This window comes from Melozone crissalis, unplaced genomic scaffold, assembly GCF_028551555.1.
Source record: "Melozone crissalis strain CALT ecotype California unplaced genomic scaffold, PUWL_Pcris_2 ptg000068l_1, whole genome shotgun sequence".
Lineage (NCBI taxonomy): Eukaryota > Metazoa > Chordata > Aves > Passeriformes > Passerellidae > Melozone > Melozone crissalis.
In genome coordinates, this window is record NW_026535846.1 from 6874740 (window position 1) to 6892778 (window position 18039).

At 49.4% G+C, this 18039-nt stretch overlaps 1 protein-coding gene across 4 annotated transcripts in view; it reads left to right on the forward strand.

Annotated features, from left to right (window-relative positions):
• Positions 1–18039, forward strand: part of LOC128945622 (gamma-aminobutyric acid receptor subunit alpha-3-like) — a 118250-nt gene that overhangs the window by 78009 nt on the left and 22202 nt on the right. For all 4 annotated transcript variants that reach the window (XM_054289376.1, XM_054289378.1, XM_054289380.1 and 1 more), the window contains 2 exons: positions 7195–7262; positions 11126–11346. In XM_054289376.1, coding sequence (XP_054145351.1) covers positions 7195–7262; positions 11126–11346 — 289 coding nt within the window. The remainder of the gene's footprint in view (positions 1–7194; positions 7263–11125; positions 11347–18039) is intronic.

The window sequence follows — 18039 nt, forward strand, 5'->3', positions numbered from 1 at the left end:
TCCAGGAGATTCTCGTGGCTTTTTGACCCCTCTGTTCCCCAGCCTTTCCCTCCTGACCCCAGCAGAGCCTCTGCTCCCAGGATACCTGGTGTGGCAGCACTCCAGGCACAGTAGGGATGTTTGTGGTGGTGACATTAGCAGTAGCTCACACTGCTGTGTGGCCTTTTGTGTGGCAGGAGCTCTGTCAGTGTCCTTGGAATCAGCTTTATCCCCTGGCTGGGCTGGACAAGCCCAGGAGGCATCAACAGCACTGCAGTGATGTTCACTGCAATATTTCCTTCTCTGCTGCTATTTCTGAGCTCCCTCTGGAAAAAGAAATGCAAGAAAAGCAACTCTGATGTGTGTGGGGGAGTCTTGCTGCCCCCACAGCAGGAGAGCAGCAGTGAAGGCCACATCAGGGCTTCCTGGTGGGGGCTTGGTGATGTAGATGTCTCCATTTCTGCAGTTTTAGGTTGTGCAGAGAGGTCACCCTCTCCTCTTGGGCACCTACCCCTCTGCTTGTGCCTCCCTGTCCTCTCCCAGTGCTGGCCTGGCATTCCCAAGTGCCAGATGACAGAGAAGGTGCCACGTGCCACACCAGCCAGAGATGTCCCTCCCTTCTTCAGGGCCTTTCATCCTGCAAGGAGACACCATGCAGCTCCCACTTCCCAAAACAAGGCAGCACCAGAGGCTAAAAACCACCTGAAAAGCACCTGGGAAAGGCAGCCCTGGTGTGATGGGGGTCAAAGGGAGAGGAGGGACCAGGGTGGAATTACTGGGACTGTAGTGACACCTCTGTACCTTGCCCTCTGAAGGTAAGGGCTGCCCAGGGCTGTGGTTCAGCTCAGCTCCAGTGGGCTCGTGGAGCTTGTAGCAAAGGTCATGGAAACCTCTTCTGTTCCAGGGGCTAAAAGTGGAAGGAAAATTAAATTCCCCCAGTGGGAGGCTGAGAAGGCGAAGAATGAAACACACAAAGAGCTTCTGTGTGCAACTGCAAAAATTACCTTCTGCTGCTTGTTAATTACTATGGCAAGGAGTTGTGAGGTGGAAGTGGGTAGTACCAGCTGACTTCTTGTGTTTCCCTTCCCAGAGATGCTGAGTTAGCTGGGAAACACCACCCTGGTGGTTCTGGGTGTCACCCTGGTGTCCCTTTGGGGTTGTGTGATGTGGAAGAGAGTAAAGCTGCATCCCGTCTCTTCATGGTGCCACTGCTCTCAGCACAGGCTGGTGGAAATCCTTCCCCAAGGGTTTACTGTGGTTTTTAGGGGACACTGAATAAGGGGACACTGAATAAGGGGACCTCAGAAATGGGGTTGTCTAGGAGGGAGTTGAGGCACTATCAGCTTGTTACTGCCCTTCTTAGGTTGTGACCACAGCTGGAGATGGGACATTGGAGCCCAGAGCAGAAACATCTCCCTCCAGGAGCTGACTTGGAGTGGGTTGATGGTTTGTACCCCTGGCTGCAGAAAATCCCGAACCCTTCTATTCTCAGCCACACCGCCCCGCAGAGAAACACCAGTGCAGACGGGTTTGTCACCTCCCGGCTCCCTCAGGTCCCCGCACAGCCCTGGAGCTGCCTGGAGCTGCGTGGAGCTGGAGTCCCCATCCCCCGGCTGCGATCAGCCTCCCTGACGTCAGCGCAGCATCCAGGAATCCCCTGCACGGAGGGAGCCGCAGCGGCTTCGCCCCTGTTTGTCACAGCGCGCATCACTCGGGAGCCCCCAGCGCCCGCCTGCACGCCTGCAGGCACAGCACCCCGGCTGTGGGTACGGCTGCGGGCACAGCACCCCGGCTGCGGGCACGGCTGCGGGCACAGCACCCCGGGTGTGGGCACAGCACCCCGGCTGCGGGCACAGCACCCCGGGTGTGGGCACGGCTGCGGGCATAGCACCCCGGGTGTGGGCACAGCACCCCGGCTGCGGGCACAGCACCCCGGGTGTGGGCACGGCTGCGGGCACAGCACCCCGGCTGCGGGCACAGCACCCCGGGTGTGGGCACAGCACCCCGGGTGTGGGCACGGCTGCACGGCTGCGGGCACAGCACCCCGGGTGTGGGCATGGCTGCACGCCTGCAGGCACACGGTGAAACGACTGCAGGCATGGCTGCACGGCTGCGGGCACGGCTGCGGGCACGGCTGCGGGCACGGCTGTGGGCACGGCTGCGGGCACAGCACCCCGGGTGTGGGCACAGCATCCTAGTGCAGGCACAGCATTAAGGGGCAGGCACAGCATCCCAGCTGTGGGCACAGCATCCCCGTGCAGACACAGCACCCCCAGCTGCCTGCACATCATCCCGGGTGTGGTCACAGCATCCCAACTATGGGCACAGCATCCTAGCTGTGGGCACAGCACTCCAGTGCAGGGACAGCATCCTGGGTGTGGGCACATCATCACAGTGCAGGCACAGCATCCAGAGGCAGGCACAGCATCTCAGCTATAGGCACAGCACCCTGGTGCAGGCACAGCATCCCACTGCAGGCACAGCCTCCAGGACCCCCCGCCTGCCCAACCCCGCTCAGCACAGCCCCAAACCTCCTTAGCTGACACCCAGCCGGCCGAGCCGGGCTATCAGGGGTGATTCCCGAATAACCAGCGCTGGATGAGTGCAGGGGAGGTTTAACACGAGCCCACTCAGCCCCCTGTGCCCCCTCCCAGGCTCACTCAGCTCCTCAGCCAGGGAGGGCAGAGGCAGCGAGGTGCGGTGATTCCTGTTCCAGCCCTGCCGCTGCTCCCCGTGCTTCCCAGGAGCGAGTAAAAATAGCACTCCGTCATTTTGTAAATAATAGCTATCCATCTCCTCCCGGGCCGGGGAGACACGAGCACTTAAAGGGGGAATTGCAGGGGAAGGGGGAGGTCTGCCTTGGAACAGGGCTGGGATGGGGGCACAGAAATGGAAATGGGAAGCCTGAAACACCTCAGCACAGCTGCTGCTGGTTTATACCTTGTGCATACACTCAGGGAAGCGTCAGACCTGCTGGAGTGGAGCTGTGGGGGCTGGAGCTGTCCCTCCCCTCGGGGCTGGAGGGGGCTGTGGGGTACAAAACCCACCAGATGTGGGGGAGCAGGTTCCTGGAGGAGAGGGGTAGCTCTCAAAAAGCAGGCAGGTGCAGTAAGTGCCATGGTAACACCGTGGGAAGGGTGGTGTGGTTTGCCATTTGCATTGCAAATCTGCCCAGCTGTGGGGGATTTCTGCAGCTGGGAGCAAGGCAGGAGCAGGCTCTGTACGCCTGGTTGGCCTGCAGAGCCTTGTTCTGCTCTCACACTTGCTCCACATTGTTCCTGGGAACATGGTTGTGCTGCAGCTTGGGTATAAGCTGAGCCTATAGATGGGCAAAGCCCCCAGACAAGGGAGTCATCCTCAAACAAATGACTTAGGAACATGGCATGGCACTTGAATCTGTAAATTTAGTTCAAACACTGAACCTGAAATCTCCTGCTTTTCCAGTTTCATGTTGGCTCCGGGGTCTGTTTTTGCATTCCTGGTGCAGCAGCTCAGCAGGGTGGCTGGAAGGGGCTTGGGCAGCCCACCAAGGGCTGTATTGGGCAGTGCTGTGCCAATCCTTAGGGCAGCCAGACCTGGGCTCTGCTCCTTGCTCTGCTCCAGCTTCCTACCTGCACCCAGCCCGTGCATTTTTGTGTCTTTGGTTATAAACAGGACTGCCAGCATCCACCTGCCACCCCAGCAGCCTTGAAAGCTCCACTCGTGCCTGTAAAAAAATTGAATTACAGGGAAGGATGCTGCTAGGGAATGAAAAATGCCATTTTGTGTTCTGCAGCAGTTCTAGGGAAAGTGCCTACCCCCCTATAATGTCCTTAATTGTTAAATCTTCGGTGAGAACTGCCAAGACAGCCAGGCTACAGCATGAGCATCTATGGCTTGAGCAGAAAATAAGAATTTCTCTGCAATGTCTCTAAGCAGAGGCAGGAGATGCTTTTCTCTCAGCTTTCTCTTGCTGAAAAAGAGATGGAGTTTCATCTCATTGAGGCTCTGTGTGGGTCAGTGTGAGGGTGAGGAGAGGGGAGGCTGCTGGGGCAGCTGCTGCTTTCTCTGCAGGTGGAGGTCTCACAGTCATAGAGCTGGGAGCAATGCAGGGGCTCTTGGGCTGTGGGATCACAGGGGAAGTGAATCTCTGAGGCTGGAGCTCACTCTGTTCTGCTGGTGTTTTACTTATCTCTGGATTTCCCAGCTCTGCTGAAATCCCTGCCTGCGTAGCAATGATTTAATTTCAGCAATCCCTCCGGATCCCAGCCAAATCCTGCCCTTAGGAGCACTTATTAACAGGGAGGGTTCAGGCTGCCTTTCACCATGAGAGGTGCAGGGAGCTCATTTTTCTCAGAGCTGAGGGACATCACCGAGCCAGTGGTGGAGCCCCAGCTTGTCCCTTCTCTGGGTGCTGCATGGCGTTGCCAGGGGGTAAATCTGCAGCCTGGAAATGGGGGATTCTCTTCAGACATGGGTTGTAATTAGTTATTAATATTAATAAGTTATTAATAGATTATTGAAGTTTCCTAATGCCATTATCTTTGATTGGATTTACCAGTAGATTGAGGGGTCATGAAGGGGTTTCTGGAGCTCTGTGTCAGCCAGATTACAGCATGATGAGGACATAAAAGCTCATTTAAGGATTGCAGGATCATAACAAAAGGTGTCCTAAAACAAATTCTGCCTTTTTGTCTTCTCCTGGCTCCCTGAATCCTTTCCCCTGTGCTTGGACCCTGCAGAGCACATTGGAAAGCACAGAGCCTTCCATGACTCCCTATTGAATTTGCTGCAATCCCAATGAGGGGAGAGAATGATGCATCTGACTCCATCTTATCAGAAGGCCAATTAATTACTTTATTACACTATATTATTCTATACATCTAAAACTGGATCTGCCAAGCACCCAACCCTGCACAGAATCTCATGACTGTCAACCCACAGTCCTGACACACACACACACCTGGCCCTGACAGGCCAAGGAAACAAAACACCATCACTCTGGGTAAACAATCTCCACATTGCATTCTGCTTTGGCACAAACACAGGCACAGCAAATTATAAGAATTGTGTTTTCTTCCTCTGAGGTTCAGAGAATGTGAAACCCAGAAATATTCTTGGGAAGAATTGTGCCTTGCTTTTCTCTGTGAAGGGAAATGTGGGGCTGCAACCCCCTGTCCCTCTGAGCAGGGCACAGCTCATCCTGCACCTCCCAGGGACTGCCCTGCCTGGCCATGGGTGGCCTCAGCTCCTGATCTGCTGTCCATGGCTGCAGAATGGATGCCAGGGAGGGGAGGGAGGGAGAATTTTGTGTTTTCTCCAACACAAAATGAGTTTTCTCTCGCCACATGGGGTAGCAGAAGGAGCCTCACACCACTCAATGTTCTCTGCTGTGTGCCTCATCTGGGGTCCTGTTGGGAGGGAGGCTGAGAATACCCTGAGTGTTTCAGCCTCACAGAAGGGGCTCATTCTGTTTAGATCTCTGGGTGTTTCACAAAGTGTACCACATGCATATTTCTCTTTAACCTTCTTTTTATTTCATCAAGATGAGATCAAGGGTTACTTCTATAGCACAATAATATCAGCCATGGGCTGCATCAAAAGTTCTCAGCCATAATAACTAAAGACATGTATACGTATATTTTAGCCATTAAGGAGAAAACCCTGCCAGAATGCATTATCTTATTTTGGGATGTAAAACTTTGAAGCACAAACCTAAGCTTCATAGTACTGCAAAATGACTCTCAGGGGACAGAAGGATTTCCATAACTAAATTAAACAATGGGCCGTCCAGGCTACTTGCAAGGCTGCTGGGATGGCCAAAATTGGGTCCTGTGCATAAAACATGAACTCTGCTCTGCAGCTTTAAATTGGTTCTTTCATTAGGAGAGCAGCTCTGAGCCAGCTAGTGCCACACAACAGCGTGATCTATCCCTAAAGTGGGGAGGATTTATGGGAACTGAGTGCTGAACTCAAGGCAGCTCATCCATCATGTTTTGAGCACAACCCAGTGGGCAGAGCACAGGACTGTAAATCTGGGAAATCACCGTGCCTTGATTTCCCTGCAAAGCAGGGTGGCAGCAGAGGTGTCGATTAGGAAACAAGCCAAAATCCGAGGAAGCCAGGAAGGAGAGCTCTGTGTGCACGTGCTGCAGGCTCTGTTCAGCACTCCAGTGTCACAGACTTCTTTTCATGTAAAATCCTTCCCTTAGGATCTTTCCTTCCTGAGAAGCTGAGAGGCCTCAGGGACAAAATGCAAACAATGGTTATCTGCTGCTGTGGAATGCAACAGGTGCATCTGTGATTGGCTCATGTGGTTGTTTCTAATTAATGGCCAATCACAGTCAGCTGGCTCTCTCTCTGTCCGAGCCACAAACCTTTGTTATTCTTTCTTTTCTATTCTCAGCCTAGCCTTCTGATGATAACTTTTTCTTCTATTCTTTTAATGTAGTTTTAATGCAATATATATCATAAAATAATAAATCAAGCCTTCTGAAATATGGAGTCAACATCCTCATCTCAAAAGCCCTGTGAACACCATCACACTCCAGGTTATCTGAAGGCATGTGGCTGAAATTGCCCCTGTTTTTAGCAGCTGGGCAGGCAGTGGGGCCCTGTGGCTTTGAGGCTGCTGCTCAGCATCCATGAGGGAACCTCAGCCCGGGATGCAGGGGCAGCACGTGACAAGTGAGCAGCAGCAGCAGCAGCTCTGTGAGACTGAGGCACTTAGGAGAGCAGAGAGCACGATGGCAGTAAAAGGCAATCAGAATATTGATTCCTTTTACATACAGATAAGCCTGGAGCTGTAACAAACCCAGGCTTCCCTAAAACTGCTGGAACATCGCTAGGCTGTTTATCTGGCAGGGAGACACAAAGGGATTTCAGATTAAAAAGGAGTTTCAAAGCATCAGGGCTTACCTCTGGATTGAAAATGTGGATCTGTAGCAGGGTGTGGATGATGCAGGCGCACAGATTCTGTAAATACGCATTGTCTGCCGTGTGGGACAGATTTGTCCTCGGTGTAAGCGTGGGAAGCAGCAGAGCTGCACTGGAGATGAATGTGCCCAATTACCAGTGATAAAATCAGCCCTTGTTTGGGGCACAGAGCTCAGTGCTGAGGGTTCAGCAGAGTAGGAATAAATACTATATAACAAACCTCAAAGCCTTGCCTGCACAAGGAAATTCAGCTCTCTAATTGCTCTTTTTTTTCCCTTTTTTTCTCTCTTTTTGTCCCAGACAGTGTAACTGAAGTCAAGACAGACATTTACGTGACGAGTTTCGGCCCTGTCTCGGACACAGACATGGTAGGTGCCTCACAGGGAGGGGTGGCTTCTCCTCCTGTGTCCCCCCTCCTCCTCCCAGGACAATATGGGTAAAAGTGGGATTTTCCTAAGTGACAAGAGCTGGTGGTATCTCAATTCCAGGAGTTGTTTCCCAGGTGTGCTTGGGCTTTTGGAAACCAGTTGATAACTGGAGGAATGAAGGTGCTCCTTGGGAAGAGGGGAGGATGCCAGAAGCTGATCTGGTTTGGTATCAGAGACAATGATCCACCATCAAACCATCCTTAGTGCCTGAACTGGAGGGAGGCAAAAGAGAAAACAGAAAAGACATGGACTGACTGTGCTATTTTGACATGTTCAGGGAAAATTATTAATGAAAAGGCCTGAGGTCTGAATTTAGGCTTGTATTCCCACAACAGTTTGTCTTCTAATTAAAACAGGACTGTGGAGCATAATTAATAGTGAAGTTTCTCAACAGCAGCTCGTGTTCCACACGCACCCAGAGCAGGGCTGGCTGTGGGTGGCTGCTCAGGAGCTCCAGGATGGCACGTGAGGATTCAGGACTGAGCCCCTCCTGCATGCCCAGCCCCTGAGGTGCTGGCATAGCCCAGGCCATGGTGGGCAGTCCATGCCATGGAGGGACCCTGTTTTGGGGCAGGGACCAGGTTGTCACTGTCTAGGCCAGCCTGGAGCAGTGTCCTGTGGCTCTCACATCCCCTCCAGAGCTGCAGGGGTTGAATTTCCTGGGCTGGCATGGCCTGAACATCTCTCCAGCTGTCCCACAGCAATCCTGTGCTGGCAAGCAGAGAAGCAGAAAATCTCTGTGTTTCATGGAGTTGCTCGCTCCATCACTCTAACCCAGGTTGCTTTGGGAAGACCACTCCCTCCAGGGTAAGAAGTTAAGTTGATGTCAGTGTAATCAAGATTATGAACCTCATCTGAGTTCTCCCTCTCTCTCTCCTGCTTTCCTACCACAGCAGAGACCCATAATATATTCAGCAATCGTAGCCCGTGGGGAGTATCTGATAATTACTTCCAAGGTGGAGCATATTTGATTAAGGGAGTGTGTATAATGAACTGTGAAGAAAAAAATATGAGGTATTGAAAAGAGGAAGGTATTCTCTGCAATGTGATTTGACAAAATGAATATAAAATTAGGAAGACAGTTAAGGAATAATAAATTATTTCCCCTCCGCGTGCTTTCGTTCCGTATATTTTACAAATGCATGGCGAATGTGTTTTAGCTGTGCTGCTAAAAGTGAGGGAGAGAAACCCCATCTCCTCAGGAAAGGGGGAGAGCCTGCTCTGGGGCTTCCTTTCATCTCTGGAGTGGGGAAATCCCTCCTTCTCGCTGGCATCTGCCCAGTGCAGCTCCCCTCCCACCACTCCTGGAATTGCGGAATTGGAATTGTGGAATTGCAGTGATGGAGGAGAGGCAGGTAAAGCTGCCCTGGGGAGAGGGAGAGCAGCTGCTAACAGAGCCTGGAGGAGGAGGAGGAGTGAAACAGGGGTCTCCTCCAGCCAGGTTTCATAAGCTTTTGGAGATTTATTTCACACCCAAGATAGCTCAGCTACCGTAGAAGGCACAAAATCAGCAGGACGGCTTCTGTGGTAGTGTTGGAAACAAAAAGTTTTAATAAAAGGCAAAATAGCCTTTACAGAGAAAAATTGAGCTAGGTGCAAAAGGTTCTTGCTCCTGGTAAAACACCTCAGAAAAGCAATTAGTTTCTTTGTTCTCTTCTTTTTCTAATAACTTGCTCAGGTGGGACTTTTTGGCTTCTGTCCAATTAGCTATCCTTAAGTTTGAGGTGAAGTCCCCCAGGTCCTATGAGGTGTCTTTTTACCTAATTGAGGAAGTTCCTTTTCTCGATTTTTCCTTTTTAAGAAGACAAAGGATAGTTTTGTTACTCCATCAACAGCGGGGCACATTCCTACAGATGAGGACATGGAGACCTTTCCACTGAGTGCTCCAAGGGACTCCCAACCTCTCTTTTGGTTTGGAGAGCAGAGCCTGTTCACACCTGAGGTGTCACCCTGTTCTTCTAAGTTCTTCTAAGCCTTCTGATGTTTACATTCTCGTAATGGAGCTTCTCACACACTTTCATGTAAATAATTATTCTTTTTACATTCCTCTCTGGAGGAGGAGAAATGTGATAGACTGAAGGCTTGTCCAGTGTCATTGGAGAGGTGGCACTGTCATCCTCCAATCCACTGTCACTTTTGAAATCTATAAATGTTGGAGTCAGAAAATAAACTTCCCTTCTTCTTCCCTTGCAGTTCCAGTGTCCACATTGTTTTATTTTGTGTCCTATTGTAACACCAAGGCATGCCCCAGTCCTCGGGACTAAGCTCTTGCAACTTTGCCTCAGTCCCAGGGAAATTATTAAAAGGAAAACAAAAATTGAAGGGATTTTTTTTTGTTTTGCGGATGGACTATGAGGACAGAGTCAGTGTGGATGTTTTCAGTCACTTCTGTAGGCAGAGAAGAGCATCACGCAGAACTAAGTGTGCTCCTTGGAAGGGGTGAGTTGGGAATAATGCTTTTATGGAAAGAAGCATAGAAAAGAGAGGAACATTCTGAACATGATTTCTCTTTTCTTCAGGAATGATTCCTAAGCATTAAAGAAGATAAGCAGGGCCTTGAAAGTCATTAAAAATGTTTTGCTTCTTTGTCTGGCACTTTTTAAATAGAAACAGGGAATGAGAGAGCCTTTCTCCTGATAAGGCCTTTTCCCAAACCTCCTGGGACTGCACACAGGCTCATTTCTTTGGGTTTATCCCAAGAAATAATGAATTAGAGATCACTTCCATGAAGGGGCAAAATACCTTGCACAGGGGAGAGCCCTTGAGAATGCAGGATTTCTCTTTCCTTCCCCAGCCAAGATCCAGAAGGTTCATATTTGAGCAGGGGTGTCTCCATGGCCAGGGAGCAGGGATGGATTTATTTACAGAGATGCCTCCATTCAGCTGCCATCTGCTGCAAAACCTGTAGGAATTTCTCTGTCCTATAGGAAAGTGATGCACAGCAGTTTTTCAGCGCTGCTGAGAAGTGCTGCAGGAAAGAAATCACTCACAATGATAAGTTTGGTTGGTCCTGCAGCCTCCAGGAATGTGTAAATAAAGATTACGAGTCTGCAGCAGCAGGGGGAGGGAGAACAGTTGGGACAGGGAGGTTTTCCAAAGACCCCTCTGCCTCTAAAAGTTGTTTCTGAATCTGCATTCACTGAGTGAGGAGCTGGCTTGGGTGCAGGGTTTCAGAGAGGTGACTTCTAAGTGCCCCAGCTGGAATTTGGCATGGGAAATGGGTCTCTACATTGGCAGAAGAAAAAAAAGAAAATGGAAATAAAACAAGAAAAAGAAGACAAAAGAAAGTCACAGGATCTTGTAATGCCAGTAAATTCTTCAATTCAATGATTTTCTAAAGGTGGCCTAGGGAACAAAATAACATTAAAACAATGTCATGCAAGTTCTTTTCTTTTTTTTTTTTTTATGAGCAGAGATATAATTACCAGCATCCTGGCCAGATTCCATCTCCAGGATCTTTATTTTTGCCTTCTAAAATACCTGTGTAGCTGCACAAAATGGCCTTTCTCCCCTGAAACTTCTGCATAGAGGTGGTGGTGCAGCAGGGCTACCCCAGCTCTGGCCACTCTAGGGGCTGTGCTGCAGCTTCCCTGCAGTGCTCAGAAACACTGACATGCACATTTTGACATCATTGGTAAGTCATTACCCAAAATGTGCTGAATCCCATCTACCCTGCACTGCTGTTAGCACCTTCTGCTTGTTGCACCACGCTTTGTGTTACCCAAGGTGTGCCAAACCCAGTTTTCTGCCACCTCTTGAGCTGAGTAAAACACAACTTATTTTCCTCTCCTCTCTCCCCAAAGGAATACACCATTGACGTCTTTTTCCGGCAGTCCTGGAGAGATGAAAGGCTGAAGTTTGATGGTCCCATGAAAATCCTTCCCCTGAACAACCTGCTGGCCAGCAAGATCTGGACTCCTGACACGTTCTTCCACAACGGGAAGAAATCTGTTGCCCACAACATGACCACCCCCAACAAGCTGCTGCGCCTGGTGGACAACGGCACCCTGCTGTACACCATGAGGTGAGTCTGGCTCATCCAAATCTATGGACAATGGCACCCTCCTGTACACCATGAGGTGAGTGTGGCTCTCCATGGACAGTGGCACCCTGCTGTACACCATGAGGTGAGTCTGGTTCTCCATGGACAATCTCCTGTACACCATGAGGTGAGTCTGGCTCTCCATGGACAATCTCCTGTACACCATGAGGTGAGTCTGGCTCTTCATGGACAACGGCACCCTGCTGTACACCATGAGGTGAGTCTGGTTCTCCATGGACAGTGGCACCCTGCTGTACACCATGAGGTGAGTGTGGCTCTCCATGGACAGTGGCACCCTGCTGTACACCATGAGGTGAGTATGGCTCCTGTATACCATGAGGTGAGTCTGGCTCTTCGTGGACAACAGCACCCTGCTGTACACCATGAGGTGAGTGTGGCTCTCCATGGACAATGGCACCCTCCTGTACACCATGAGGTGAGTGTGGCTCTCCATGGACAATGGCACCCTGCTGTACACCATGAGGTGAGTCTGCCTCTGCTTCCATGGAATCCAGTTCCTTCTGCTCATCCAGGGACCTCAGGGTGCCTCACAGCAGGGTGTATGCAGGCTTGCCCTAACTCTTGTTAGTAGATTTGAGTGCTACCTGTGGGGATCCCAGTTGTGGGTTTCTCTGGGTCTGGATTGAAGGCACTTGAGATAGTACTTCTTGTTGGGACTCAGGTGTTTATTGTTTCTTATCAATAACACAGTCTCACTACTGTGAGTTCAGCAGCAAGGCACAACATGGCCAACCATCTCTTGTTACAAGGTCTTTTAAGACTAAACTATCCAATTAAGAACTGTCACCTAGATTATTTTCCCTTTTAAACCAATGACTGATCCCAAAGAGCTGCAAGGGGACTTTTCTGCCCAAATACAAAATGCCACCCAAACCCATGGAAAAGAAGGAAGAAGCAGCATGAAGAAGAAACCCAGAATGACACCCTGTGCCCTCCATCTTGCTTCCATCCACAGCACACTAAAAATCCCAAAACTCAATTTCTCACCAATTGATGCACCTACACTGCTCTATAATCTATTCCACACTTTTGTGGATTCCAGTCTATCTTGAAGTCTGGGAAACTTTCTCCACGGATGAGGGTCAGCGTCAGTACTTCCCGGAGGGTCAGGGCACCCCAGAGCAGACAGAGAAATATTCCCAGTGCCCTGGGTTTGCACACCTGCCCTGCTGCTTTCCATACTCTCCTTGTCTCTTACCTATGGACCGTCACTGATCCTAGCTTGGACATTTTTACAGGTAGATTTTTCCCTCATCATTCACATTGACTTTTTTTCGCTTTTATGTGCTGAGGTAGATGTGTTGGGATATATAGTTTGTGAGGTTGATGTGCCACCTGGCCTAATTTTCTTCCTGACCTGTGATGAGATATGAATCCAATGTTGGTATGGGAACATTAGGCTGAGAGAATTTGCTGTTCTCCAGCAGCTTGAGAAGAGATCTAAATTTGTTCAGCATGTTAGAGCAGAACCATTTCACACATCTAATGAGACCAAGCTTGCTTGTGACAACAATGGGGTTGTTTTTTCCCACTTTGTGGAATTAAAAAAATCCAAATCTATGTGATCGATGCACATCATTAGGGAAAAAACCCAACAAACAGCTAATTAAAAACTGTGATTTGGAGAAGCCAGGGTTGCAGGAGTCATAGGTTGTAAATGAAACAACAAGCTGCTGATAAATGTGCACGAAAAGTATTGAGTTGGTTTTGGCAAGGTGTAAATCTTTGTTTTAAAAAATTATTTTCTCTGTCTCCATCTCCAAGTCAATCCTAACTAATAACAGGCTTCATTGTGGATTCTGTGTGCTGAGATTCTGCACTTTCACCTCTGTTTATGAGGACCAGGCAGAATTTCATCTCTTCATAGTTAAACTGGCTGTGAATCTACACGGTGTCAGCAAGTTTTACAGCCCACATTGATAAACAATGCCTTGCTTTTGTGCAGCAGCTCTCAAATATGAGCTAATCCTCCCAGTGCCCTGGGGGTTTAGGTCTCCACACATCAGTGATCTCACATTAAGGCAGATGGGGTAAATGAAGGGAAAAGCCCAGCTTGACTTAAGGGCTCTGTTCTGCTCCCAGCTCTCTGACCTGCAAGTAGACAACTCACACTCCCCACACTTTGGATCATTGTCTGACTGTAAAGTATTACAGGAGCTGCTGGCGTAAGACAGCCAAAAAAAAAAAAAAAAGACTCAATTTCAGAGCTTTTAAATCATTTCACTACTTCTTTATTCAGCAAACAGCCATTAGCTTCAGCAAGTTTTGTGTGACTAAAAAAGTATTGGATTTATTCTTCCATTCAGGGCTGGGCAGGTGCCAGGATGGCAGCAGCATCATGAGACTCTTGGGAATGAGCTTCTGGAAGAAAAGAGAGCCTTGGGATTTTTTAAAACAAAGTCAAGCCATCCTTCAGTTTAGCTGTCTGCTGAAGAACTGGGGAATGAAGGAGCTCCTCTTACAGGTGCTCCTGTCCTCCTTGAATACCTCCCTAAGGCTTTGTCAGAGGTGAGGAGCCCACCCAGGGGCTGAGGGCTGGATATGAGACCTTTTGTCATGTTTTGAATTGCACAGATCCAGGAGCTCTTGTGCACGGAGATCTTTTCTTTGCCCAGTGGGTGAAGGCCAGGGGAGGTTCTGGGCAGCACATCCTGGAGCTGCTCATGGGGTTAGAGCTGCCCAGATGGCCACAGCGTGCAGGACTGCTCTGGGATTGCAGATAAACACATCCAGGATGGGATGGAGCATCTGATTATTCCCTTTCTCCCTCTTGGTGCTGCTCAGGAGCACCAGGGTCTCTTTTGAGTGGGGTGTCAGAGAGGAAGATGCAAGGGCACAGACTGCAGGGCCAGGACCAAGCCTCAGGCTCAGCCACCAAAATCTGTCCGGCTTTGCCACTCCAAGGCACTCCCACCTCTATTCCTCTGCCAAACAATGATGGTGGCATCACCCTCCCTTGTTAACTGCTTGGAAACCTCTCCCAGGGAAGGGCTGGAGGGAGCCTCTTGTTCTCTGTCCAGCTGATGCTTTTGCTGTCCTCCCCCATGCAGGGATGTGCATGGGTGTCCTTAAAGGAAGGAGCAGGACCTTGAAACCAAACTCACACAGCAAAGTGCAAATACCAAAGGGGTGCCCTGCTCACTGGGGAGAGAATCTGAGCTTCCCCCAGATTTCCAGTGCCTGGCAGCACTGCCCAGGTGATCCCTTGCATGGATCAGCCTGGCCATGCAGTTTGGCTCCTGAGCATGTCCTGCGCCTTTCCCTTGTACCAGGCAATATCCTTGAGGGATCAGCTCTGCTGATGTGCAATTAGAGGCACGTCTCCTGCTATTTATCCTGCTGGGAGAGCCAACTTCTCTTAGTCAAGGCTTACAGTTATAGATGAACTTGCTCTGGTGGAACAGCAAGTCTGACACATGCATCCAGCAAAATTACACCTGTGTGACAATATTTATAGCTCCTGGAGAGAGCCTCTTTATCACTGACCAGAGCTCCCAGGAGCTGCACAGCAGCTGTAGCCAAGCATCCAGAGATTTCCTTCAGTCGTGGCACATTCTGCTCGTGGATCAGTGCAATGTCACAGGGCACAGACCTCTGACAGGCCTTGGCACCTGGGCCACAAAACTGGTGGTGTTTGCAGGGTCCCCAGGACGAGGGAAGAGATGAGAATCTTGACTCCATGTCTCAGAGGGCTGATTTATTATTTTATGATATATATTGTATTAAAAGAAAATTATGTACTAAAACTACACTAAAGAAAGACAAAGGATTTCATCAGAAGGCTAGAAAAGAAAGGAATGAATAATAAAATCTTGTGACTGACCAGATAGTCTGACACAGCTGAACTAGGAGTGGTCATCAAGTAAAAATAACCACATGAGACCAATCACAGATGCACCTGCCACATTCCACAGCAGCAGATAATTATTGTTTATATTTAATTTCTGAGGCCTCTCAGCTTCTCAGGAGAAAAATCATAGCAAAAGGATGTTTCAGAAAATATGTCTGTGACATAAAACAAGCTTTGTGACACTGCACTGAGCTGCATTTCTCTACTCCCCAGGATTACTGATCCCTCTGCATCCTCCCTGCTCCCCCAGCTGCCTCAGAGAGCACAGGGAGTGCAGTTTCATTATGTAGCCCTGCCTCTGCAGTCTCTTCTTGCAGAGCTCCTGAGCAATCCAAATAGTTCACAAAAGCCCAGCTCTGGTCTCTAAACTCTGGTGTCAGACCTGAGCACAACAATCTGGGAACTGTGCATGGATTTATGTAAGGAAGAGGCAAAAGCAGCCGTAACAGCCATCTCTGGGTGTACTCTGGCTCAGACTGTGTGGGGCACACAGATAATGCTCTGGTTCTCCCCAGCCTTGAAGCACAGAAAACCAGTGAAAGTTTAATGCTGTGCTGATGGGATTCAGCTTTGTGAATCAAGGCTTTAAAAAGCTCTTCTGCTCTTAACAGGGCCTGTCAGAACGGCGTGTTGAGGCTTTGTGGTTATTGTCAGAGTGGTTCCCAGACAATATGTGCTCAAGTTATGCACTTGGAGGATGTTTTCTTTACCTGTCAGGCTGACACATTCCCTGCATGCCCAAAGGCTCTGCCTCAAGAGCCTGTGCTGCTGAAGACAACGTGCAGTCCTTGGAAGGAGGCTCTGGGATCCCTCAGGTGATGCAGAGCAGGAGGGAAAGCTGAGCCCAGCACACGTGCAGACCTACAGGGGCTGTGGAATCCCAGAGCAGCTTCTCTACCTGGTGTGCCATGCCCTGGGCTTTGGGCTTCCCATGCTGCCTTTTGAAATCACGGAGCTCTGCAGTGTCTCTCCCTCAGCAAAGGCTTTTCGGGGTGTCTTTACTGCCTGGGGGTTTTCAGCCCCAAGCAGGCTGTGCTGGCTCCAGGCTGTGACGGTGTTCACAGGGGCCTTATGTTGAGGGAAGAGACAGAGATCTGACTCCATATTTCAGAAGGCTTGATTTATTATTTTATTCTATATATTACATTAAAACTATACTAAAAAAATAGAAGAAAAGGTTTCATCTCAGGAGGCTAGCTAAGCTAAGAATAGAATCAGAAAGAATGATAACAAAGACAGCTGTCTCAGCCTCTCTGTCCAAGCCAGCTCACTGTGATTGGCCATTAATTATGAAATCCAAGATGGGCCAATCACAGATGCACCTGTTGCATTCCACAGCAGCAGATAACCATTGTTTACATTTTGTTCCTGAGGCCTCACAGCTTCTCAGGAGGAAAAATCCTAAGGAAAGGATTTTACATGAAAAGATGTCTGCGACACTTGGTTTTGCAGCACCCTCCCCATGATGGAGGTGGCGACAGCTAGGACAGCTGGGACAGCCCAGCCCCATCTCTCCTGGGCTCTGGGGCTGTTTGTCTGTCCCCATACCAGGGCTGATCCCAGGAAACATCACAGACACATCCAAGCAGAGCAGAGCTTGGCTGGCTGATAAAAACACAAGCAGACAACAAGATGAGATTTGTTCCAACTTTTCCCTGCCAGAGCAGATCCAAAGACAAAAATGATCTGTTTTCCAGGCTTGGCTTTGTGCAGACAGGCTTTTTTAAGGAAGCTGTCCCAGGAGGGAGAAATCTTCAGAGAACACCTTATCTCACTGCATTTCTGCCATCATGGGCTGAAATCTCCAGGGGCTGGGGGAGGAGGGAAAGTGAAATCAGTGCTTCCAGATCCAGCACAAGGATCCTAGAAGCAATTTGGCTTTCAGGCTCAAACCCCTCAATTAAAGCTAACCTAGATTCTCCCAGAGCCTAAACCATAAACACTGCACGGCCTGACTGTGGTTATTAATGAACCTCCTGGAGAAGAAACCAGGACAAAACTCCAGCAGTATCCCTGGCATAAACAAAGCCAGCCCTGCCATGCAGGGTGCTGTCATGTTTTTGCAGCGCTCACACACCGAGGGATTATTACATTTACGTCCCAGAAATTGGGCTGAGATCCTGGCTCATGCTGCAGCTGCACGCAGGTAACGACAGGGGCTCTAATGACACATCAAAGGCTTTGCTAAGCTCCTGGTAACCATGAGAACGCAGCTGAAGAGGTTTGTTATCCCCTCAGCCCTGGCAGAGGGATGTTTAGCCTGATTCACGCTTCTTGCCATTGTGTTGGCGCAGTTCAAAGCACTTCCCGTGACTTTAAAAGAGGAAAAAAACCACAGGTTCTGTCCTGGATGTTCCACTTTCGGTGCCATTGTGCCAGCAAAGTGAAGAGAAAATGTTGGAACCCAGGAAATTCCTCTGGCTGCCCTGGAGGACTTGAGACCCTGCCAAGGGGCTGAGACCCTGGCACTGAGACCTGTGACCGTGTTGACAGGGGTCTGAGGATGAGGGAAGAGACGAGGATCTGACTCCATGTTTCAGAAGGCTTGATTTATTATTTTATGACATATATCATATTAAAACTGTACTAAAAGAATAGAAGAAAGGATTTCATCAGAAGCCTAGCTAAGAATAGAAAAAAAGAATGATAACAAAAGCTTTTGTCTCAGACAGAGTCTGAGCCAGCTGACTGTGTTTGGCCATTAATTAGAAACAACTCTATGAGACCAATCAAAGCTCCACCTGTTGCATTCTACAGCAGCAGATAACCATTGTTTACATTTTGTTCCTGAGGCCTCTCAGCTT